A 9,939-nucleotide genomic window follows, 5' to 3' on the forward strand; every position below is an offset into this window, starting at 1 on the left:
GGAGTCCTTCCTCGTCAGGGAGGCTGCCGGCTCTCCTTCGGGACCGGATGGCGCCAAGGACGACCCATTGGCTCCAGCGGAGGACGACGGCTGGGTCGTGAGGCTCGAGCAGTCCTTCAACATCTTCCTCACCGTGAGTGACCCATACACGCAGCTGGCTCCAGATTCCCGATGTACGTAGATTTTAGCTCTGAATTTATTTTCAACCTGTCCGTTTTACATCTTGTTGCGCGCCCACATGATTCTGTTATCATGCATTTCACTGCAACAAAAGAGCGACCACTCTTCCTGATATAACTACTTCTGCACCCTTAGCCCTTCAGCAGGTTCACGTCTTGAGACAGCATCCCTGTCCTGCCACAAACCATATACAGCATTCTAGTGTATTGAGACAGCTGGCCATATCCCTCCTAATCCCAGATCGCCCAAGAACCAAACAGATGGCATACATCAAAAAACTGATATCCCTGTCCCAAGAAGGGATAACCCAGCAACCAAACAGTTTTAGCATTGGTCATCATTCGCCAGATCTCGGCCTTCTCTGCCCTTTCCAGGATGTTGAGGCAATTTCCTATTGCCATGGTTTTCACTTTCAGTGAAATTTTGATGAAATTCACTGAATTTAATTAATTTTAGTGCACACTGAAATATTTACCTTTCGGTCAAATATATTTTTAAATACTTTTAAAAAAATTCAGATATTTGATTAAATTCAAGTGAATATTTCAGCCTTTTGGATCAAATGCAAACTGAAATTATTGAAATTCACTGAATTTCGGTGATATCGGTTGCTACTGAAATTTTACTTAAACTGAAATTGAAAACCTTGCCTGTTGCACTAGCTCCAACCAAGTGTCCTTCACATAACAGCAGCCTCAAAAGCAGTGTATAAAAAAAAAACCACGGTAGATCCACAGTGTTTATTTCAGCAGGTGTGGATTATAACGGTTCATAACAATAAATCATATATGCATAACCTCTTACAATTTTTATACTGAATGCAAATTAATTTCAATACAGAAATAGGGCAACCACATAGAAAATAATATAACTATTTTTTGGGGTGAAATTTCCCTATTCTTTAGGGTGCAACTTTGACTTCCAGAGTGACCCTGGCAACTGCAAGCTCAAGTTCCACTGAAGTGGATGAAAACAAATCTTACATAAAATGTTATATAATCATAAGTATTTTGCATGGAATCACGAAATCAAATACAAAGACACTTAGGCTACAACGGAATTCAGAATATAACTTCATTTTTAAAGGACTTTCTTTCCAAATACAATGATGAAACATGAACTCTATACTCTTATATGTTGGGTGATTTTGGTCGATGTCTCCAGTAGTATTCATCCTTCAAACAGGTCTCCCAACATCTCCTCCATGACTTTGGGACAATTGCTTCTGCCACTAACGGATTTTTCCAGCTCTGGATGCTCCTTCAGGTAGTTGTTGTAAGCTGAAATGACTCTCTTGATTATAGTTTCCTGCAGTAAGGACCGGAGACGAGGTTCCGGCACCTTCCAGAATTTCTGAGCCTGGTACGTGTTATCAAATGCTGAATGGAATTTAGCCAGCGAAGTGGTGTTGATCCAACGACGGAGCGGTCCATGAAAATTCGATTTAGGTATATAGGACACCACACGCTCCCAAGAAACATCGAGATAGCTATCCAAGTATTTCTCACATTCAGGGGTAAGTTTAAGTCCACTTTGGTGTCCACGCCACAGCTCAGGATTAAAAGATACAGGTTTCTCAGACACCACATCACCTATGAAATATGAATTGTTGAGCAGGAACAAATACCTGAGGCTTGGATCTGAGCACAGCTCCGATTTTCGAAGCAAATTTTCCAAATAATTGGTCGCGTGATTTATCATATCTTCAAAATTTTCTGTGCTGTGTCTATGTGTGGTGTTCAACTGCGTCCAAGCACGTGCTTTCCTCATCAACACTACATAATCCACCATCAACCGGATGTTCTTGTGAACTTCGCCTCCTCCTCCCAGAATCTCGGTGGCCCAAGAGTTAATGTCCTCCATGAGTGTCCACCTCAGCAGCAGCTTCATCGTTTTGCATATGGACTCCATTAACTTGCCCACTTCGCCCTCTAGTGTGTCGCCTATCTCCTTGAAAATGCTTTGGGCATCCCAATTAGAGACCGCGTGCATTGTGGACCAGGGCCGGCCCATAGATATACGGGGCCCAGGGGCAAGACAACAAGAAGGGGCCCTGGTTTACTCAAAAGCTTGATTTTTCTATTTCAAAAGCAAAGTAAATATCCAGTATATAACATAGCCTGATGATCTTAATCTGTATTCGAAACTGACATTACAATTTATTCATCGATCAAGTGAACTACAATATTTCTTACGGGATCCTTTTGAACTAAAATATCCCTAGTCTTATCATCAAGATTGTCCCAGTGTCCTGGATAAAAAATATCAACAGTAAATGGTTGTGGTTCATCAACACTCGGTGGTTTGTAATTTGGCAAATGAGCTACGTTTTCATGCTTAATAGAATTATTATCACCCTCGTTCATATCATCAGCATCAGCATCAGTATTCTCAGTTGGTTGCTCTTCAACATTATGATAACCAATTCCAGGGGAGCTCTAGAAGAACTACCATCTCTGTAAAATTTATCAATTGATCCTTTTAGGGATTTTACCTATTCATCTATCTGCTTTTTATCTTCATTTTGTTAGTACTAGATAAATACTTTCTAGAGGACATGTCACTAAACAGGAACAAGCAGCATACAAATGATTAACACATGGAGCAAAAATACCTGAATATGGATTGATGTGGATGTACATGGCCAGATCAGCAGATCCTCAGGTTGTAGTCAGCACGAACGAGAACCCGACACCATGAACTGAATAATCCCCCTTTTCAAGTACGCCTAATCTCCGGACACTTAGATCCAGAGTTTGAAGAGCAGAGCAAATGTGGATTCGTCAGGTGGCGGAGCTATTTAATAAAGGAACGAGATTATGGGAAGGAAGAGAAGAACAACACAATACCGTTTCCAAGTCTCCAATGTCTAGCTGATGAGGAATGAGCAGAGCATTGAGGAAGGAAACATAGCAGCTTGGGGAGCGGATTTGCGCCTTTAGTCTCCATTAATGGCCGGTTGTGACCTTGGAATCAGAGACGGGAACGGCGGCGCTGTCGTGGGACTCTGGGATTCGAGGAAGAGGAGTCGACGAGCATGGGAACGATCGATGCCGAACGGGCCTCTTTACTCTCGTTTTTCTGGGCTTCTACATGCTATAGAGAGGAAATAGTACCTGGGCGGGGCCCCTGCCATACGGGGGCCCAGGGCGGGCGCCCCGTTTGCCCGGCCTATGGGCCGGGCCTGTTGTGGACATGGCATCTGATGCACTGCACAAGCAGATATACATTTGTAGCATGGCTAGTAGCTTCTCCCTGTTAACCTGGAGGTCCTGAATGATGGCAACGACAAAGACGAGCATTGTTGAGACGCTCACTGTGGCAAACCGTGTGGCCGCTGGGGTGTTGCTGACGGTTGTGACTTGTGACCAGCTTTTGGTCGATAAAGTGGCAATAATTATGGTGAGAGCTCGGATCCACCTCTCGACCAATTCTTGGAGCGAGTACGTGGATGCCTCTTGCAGATGGAGCTGCAGGCATATATCGAGAACCCAGTCGACGTCCAGCTCGGCGAACCAATTCCTCAGCGAAGGATCCTTGCCAAATGTTTGCGCGAGAGATACGGTGTGGAATGCTTGTACCATGCGTTCCGTGTAGCCGTCGCTGATCATTCTCTGAGCAATCTTCGTGAGCTTGATGGTACCCATGTCCGCTGCGCCGACGGACACTGAGTTGGAGGAGCCGGAGGTGTTGGACCTCGACCTCGAGGCACCAGAGTCGCTGGATCCGCTCTGACGGGAGAACGTCGATCTGATGCGCCAGTCGGAGCAGACGACGCTGACGCTCCGGATTGAGTCACGGTAGGAGTTGGGCGGCGGGCCGAAGGCATCCGTGAAGCCGGTGGTGCTCTCCTCCGGAACGGAGGCAAGCCGCGACGGCGTGCTGCTACCTTGGAATAGCTCTCGGCTCTCCTCTGGCACGGAAGCAAGCTGCCCCTCCGTGTCTGTGCTGCTACTTTGTAATAGGACCCTGAGACTAGTATACACGTGGTCCGCCATGCTGCTACTTTGTAAAGCTCGAAAAGATTGGGAGGGGAGCAAACTATGAGAAGTGCCGGCCCGGAATCAACACTAATGGCCGATGATGTGGCGATAATTTCGATGGGAGTTTCCATTATAATTTATTACAAAACACCGAGTGTCGGGACCGCATGACAGCGACTACTAGCAGCTGTTAGCACTTAGCATTACGCCTGGTGCATCTCCTTCAGCCCCACCCGCCGTCGATGAAACGGTGGTCAAAGCCCACGGCGTGGCGAGCTCCTGGGCGAACGGATCGAGCTGCCGCTCCGCTGAGTTGAGCTTAGCGGCGAGGCCGAGCTACTTCCGGGACAGCGGCTGTCAATTTGCCATATGGTCTACTTCGTCTGAAGTTTTTTTTTCCTTGAGCAATGCTCTCCAGGTTTTTTTAGAGACAAACTCTGTCTCCAAGTGGAGGAGAGGACTGCGTTATGCGTTGGACGGGACAGAAGATCTTCTTGTAGGTGGCCTTACCTTTGGGGCTTCAAACAGCTCTCCCAACATCTCCTCCATGACTTGAGGACCACTGCTTCCGCCATTTCTAGCCGCAAAGTTTCTTCCTAGCTCGAGCTCCACGGTCCCTCCTATCTAGACCGTTTGTTTGCTTCGAGATGTGCGCTAGAAAGGAGCATCAGGAGCGTGGAGCTGTCATTTGCAGGCCCGGTCCTGTCCTGATAAGCAGTAACTAAGCATGCTAGGCCTGCATGCTAGTCCATGTGGGTCCTCCTATTTCTGGCATCATATGAAACCTGTTCGACTCGTGTCTCTCGGTCGCCCCTCACACTTCCCTTTGTGCCGTCTTATCAGCTGCCATAATATCCTATTCAACCCGCAGGAGGACGTGAAAGGGAGAGAGAGAGAGTGAGAGAGTGAGCTGACTTTTGCTAGGGACGATCACTGTGGACACGTGAGAGTCTCCAGTAGAGAGGGGAAGAAATAGTAGGAGAGAGATGTGTTGATGCGGTGCAAGAGAGATTGTGTTGATGCAACGCACTATACAAGCACGTGATGGAGAATTGGAGATAGCCAGTGACACAAAGAAAGGTAGAAAAGTCAAAATGGATTTTCAGTTGGATCTTCTGTGAACCGTATGCAATTTTGGTAGACTGAATTACTTGTAGTGCATACAGCTTTGTGTAAAAATGATTTCAAATCTAGAAAAGTAGACGCCTTACTCTCTCAGCTCACATTTCCATACAAGACAATGACATCTGCATGCAAGACACTCTCTCTAACTTTTCTTTATTGCTTCAGCACCGTGCATGCATGCGCATGTGACACTGTAGCGGACATGACTTGTCGAGATGCCGGCCACAATTGGTGCGAGGAGATTAGTGACCGTCAAACAAATTTGAGTGCATGCATCTTGCTGATGCACTGTTTACATGTCAGTTTCTTGCACGTATCTCGATGGGACTCAATGGTCTAGATAGGAGGTCACATGGAGCTCGAGCTATGAAAAAACACTCTCTTTTCTAGCTCTGGATATTCCTTGAGGTAGTCATTCTAAGCTGAAATGACTCTGTTGGTGATAGTTTCCCGCAGAAAGGATCGGAGGCTGGGATCCGGAACCTTCCAGAATTTCTAAGCCTGGTACATATTATCAAACGCCGGCTGAAATTTAGCCATTGAAGTCGTGTGGATCCAACGGCGAAGTGGTCCGTGAAAATTTGATTTTGGTATAAAGGACAACGCATGGCCCCAAGAAACATCGAGATAGCTATCCATGTACTGCTCACATTCAGGATTCAGTTTAAGTCCTCTTTGGTGTCCACCCGACAACTCATGATTTAAGGATACCGATGTCTCAGACACCGTTTGCGCTAGGAAATATGAATTGTTGAGCAGGAACAAATACCTGAGGCTTGGATCCGAGCACAACTCTGATTTTCGCAGAAGCAAATTGTTCAGATTATCGATGGTGTAATCTATCAGTTGTCGAAGCTTTTTTGTGTTGTAGCTCTGTGTGGAGTTCTTCTGCGCCAAAGCATGTGCTTTCTTCATCAGTGTTAGGTAATCCACCACCATACGGGTGTTTTTATGAACCTCGCCTCTTCCTCGCGGAATCTCGGTGGCCCACGAGTTAACGTCCTCCATGAGTGTCTGCCTCAGCCACACCATCGTGTCACATATCGACTCGATTAACCTGTTCTCTTGGCTCTCCAGTCTGCTGCATTTTTTTTAAAAAATGAAGGAGGATCCCCGGCCTCTGCATCTGGACAATGCATGCAGCCATTTTATTAATTATTCACACAAAACCTTACAAAGTCATACAATAGTAAGACTGAAGCCACCGTTAGGCAACAAAAGTGTCGCTACTCCTATCCAATTGATGAAGGGATGCTGATAGTCTGGGCCTAATACCAAACAGACCTCGCAGCCAAACCTAACATTTAAGACCTGAGGTCCCAACCAGGACGGCTGCCGGGTATGGGCACCCACCAGTCCGGCATGCTCCTCAACCAGGACGCCTGCCGGATATGAGGCCGCCGCAGCCACCTGCCACCAATCCATCTTCAGAGCTGTACTGCTGCATGAACGTTGCCCGATCTAGCTGCCGCCGACGCCACCACGATGCCAGACAGTGTCGACCTCCTGCGCTGAGTCCATCATCGCACATCAGACGCCTAATCTCCAGAGCGCCATGCCATCGAGATCCGACACCATCAATGTGTGTGATGAAGCACCGCTCCTCCTCTTGTCTCCTCCAGCCATCACTTGCTCCAAAACGATGCCCCCATGAGGGAAAGCGCTACTAAGAACGCTATCATCGTCCGATCCGGGAGACCAGATCTTGGGTTTCCCCCGAAGCATCGCGAGCCTGATGACCCCAACTGCAACAACGATGCCTCGACAAGGAAACGACATCAAAGACGCCGCCATCGTCCGCCATGACCGTAGTCGGCGTGATTTTCATCGGCAGTTGCGCCACCGAACGTACGCCGCCGGCCTCGCTGGTTCCTTCGACCGTAGCAAACTCCAAAACGATGACCTGAAGAGGGACTACGGTGCAAGAGCACCGTCATCTCTCGATCCCATGGAGATCTAGGGTATCCCTCAGAGTTGCCTGGGTTGTCAAGGATCAGACACAGATGGAATCCCGCAGATCCGTCCAGCTGCCGACATGTCGCACTATCCATCGCGCCGACCATGACCCGGACACCAAGCTCACGCCCGAGCCCAGATCCGGCCGCGCCGCCGCCAATCTAGTCACGCCGCCGCCGCCATGGAGACCGTGGCGCTCCAGATCTTGAAGCCGCCTGCCCTGGGGAATGGAATCGCCGGAGCGCCGCCAGCCCCCGTCGTGACGTCCGGTCGCACGCCACGCTCCGGCCCAGGGGCGCCGGCCCGTGCCAGCTCCTCACGAGCGGGAGGGCACCTAGTCCCCGCCGCCGCTGGCGACGGCAAGGCTTTGCCTGGCCGCGCCCTCGGGCGGCGGCGAGGAGGGGGACGACGAGAGGGGGAGTCGGGGGCGACGGGATATGGGGCCTCCCAGCCGCCGCACGGGGCGACTCGGGAGGGACGAGATGGCGCGTGTTTGATGGTTCCAGTCTGCCGCATATCTTGTTGAAAATACCCGAAGAGGCTGCGTGCATCATAAACATGGCAGATGCGCTGCAGACGCACATATACATTTGTAGCCTGGCTTGTAAATTCTCCTCCCTGTGAACCTGGGCGATGGCATCGACAAAGACGAGCATCGCTGAGACGCTCGCTATGGCAAACCGTGCGGCCGCTGGCGCGCAGCTGCGGGTGGCAATCAACTCTTGGTCGATACTGGAGACCATCCACCTCTTGACCATTTCTTGGGGCCAATGCTCAGATCTATGTTGGAGCTGGAACGGTGTGGAATGCCCGTACCATGCGCTGGGTGTAACCGTCGCTGATCATTCTGCGAGCAATCTTCGTGAGCTCCCTGGTACCCAAGTCCGCTGAGCCGACGGATGCCGTGTTGGAGGAGTAGCTGGAGTTGTTAGACCTCGAGGCACCGGAGCTGCTGGAGTCGTAGTTGGATCCACTCTGACCGGACTGGGAGGAAAGAGCCGATCTGATGCGCCACTTGGGGCAGACAATGCTGACGCTCCAGATTGAATCGCGGTAGGAGTTGGGCGGCGGCAAGGCATTCATGAAGCCGTTGGTGCTCTCCTCCGTAATTGAAGCAATCTGCCCCGACTTGCTCTCCTCCGGCACGGAAGCGAGCTCAGTCCCGGTGTGCTGTTACCCTGAAATAGCTCTCTGAGATCGCTAAACACGCTTGACAGGTGCACTGCCACCATGCGCATTCTTTTTTTTAGAACAGCATGCGCATTCTTTGCAGAGGTGGAAAAGATTGGCAGGGAAGAAAACTATGAGAAGTGCCGGTTCGGAATCGACAGTAGCTGCCAATAATACAACGGTGGTTTCAATGAGAGTTTCTATTATAATTTAGAATAAAAACACTGATTGCCAGAAGCGCATGACAGCGACAGACGACCGCACTGGCGCTGTAGCAGATTGTTAGCCGAGCTACTGATGGCATGGCCAATGCTCCACCGTGGAGTGATGCCCCAGCTATACACGTAGTTTCAGATGGTCCAGCATGCTGCTTGCAGGCCAAAGCGGTCTCTTCCAGAAGAACTAGTCTCCTCGCCAAGAATGGTAGGAAAAGAGAGGGAAAAGCAAACCAGTGTGATGTGCCGCTTCTACTATTCCTACAATGGGTAAAACTGCTGAGGAGAGAAATGAAAATGGAGCTCATCAATGATGGTAGCTTGGGACCACACATTGGGCAGCTGCTAGATGAAACCATGATCCTCCCCAGTTTTTGCACTCGTGGAGGCATGGGGCAGCACCTAGGTGCTGCCTCCATTGTACATGCCCTGATTCCTGCTCCAGCAGTTCGGATCCACCAGTTCGGATTGATGACACTAGCCAGACTTTCGCACTGGTGAATCTTGCAGAGTAAAAAATAGTTGTATAAGTAAATGCATCGTAGCCTCACAATGCAGGTCATGAGCGCGTTGTAATTCAGCTGCATTGTGGGTTGTGCAACATGAAGGGTTTTGATGTCTGTTGAAGGGAAAGTCTTCGTGCTTCGCAACTTCTTTTTTCTCTGTTGAAAAACCATTCGCAAATCTGTGATGAAGATACATGTTGCGGAGATTGTGACTCTGGCTCAAGAATGAACATGGTATTAACTCCAGTCTACTCCAGGCTATGCCGACAACCGGGTCTAGGCCGTCGGCCTAAACTGGCCGTCGGGCTATCCCCAGCTATGCCGACGGCCCCCGTCGGCACAGAAAAGCCGTCGTCTTAGCCCAGGCTACGCCTACAGTTGCCGTCGGGATAGCTGCGTGGCCGGCGACCCCGCTCGTGACAGGCAGCTAACGGCGTCTGATCTATGCCAACGGCGGAGACGGGCGGCCGTCGGCATACATAGGGGTGCCACGTCATCGATCCAAAGCGCACCGACCAAGACCTATGCCGACGGCATAGATGACACGTCATCGATCCACGGCGCGCCGTCCATCTGCCCCTGGCCGCAGCTATGCCGATATTTTTTTTGCATTTCATATATAATTTTTATGTTTTTTTACGTATTATTATTTGACCAACTTACATGGAGCATGTGTTAATATAAGCATACATACATTATTTTTCGATTCTATACGGAGGGGTGTGACCCCCCTCACAGACTGTGCCGCCGCCGACCGGCACCTAGAGGGGGGAAACAGCTGCATCGGGTCTATGCGGAGGGGAC

The 9,939-nt window shown here is 49.6% G+C and overlaps 1 protein-coding gene and 1 pseudogene across 1 annotated transcript; both read right to left on the reverse strand.

Annotated features, from left to right (window-relative positions):
• Positions 1-1,350: 1,350 nt before the first annotated feature.
• LOC125538298 lies at positions 1,351-4,178 on the reverse strand. The gene is made up of 2 exons (XM_048701564.1): positions 3,319-4,178; positions 1,351-2,233 (listed from the first exon to the last, which is right to left on the reverse strand). Exons 1-2 carry the CDS (start codon positions 4,176-4,178, stop codon positions 1,351-1,353), a joined length of 1,743 nt encoding a protein of 580 aa, XP_048557521.1.
• A 165-nt stretch (positions 4,179-4,343) lies between these two features.
• Positions 4,344-9,216, reverse strand: LOC125538299 (annotated as a pseudogene).
• Between the last annotated feature and the right edge of the window lie 723 nt (positions 9,217-9,939).

The sequence above is a fragment of the Triticum urartu genome, chromosome 2 (assembly GCF_003073215.2).
Source record: "Triticum urartu cultivar G1812 chromosome 2, Tu2.1, whole genome shotgun sequence".
NCBI classification, from domain to species: Eukaryota; Viridiplantae; Streptophyta; class Magnoliopsida; order Poales; family Poaceae; genus Triticum; species Triticum urartu.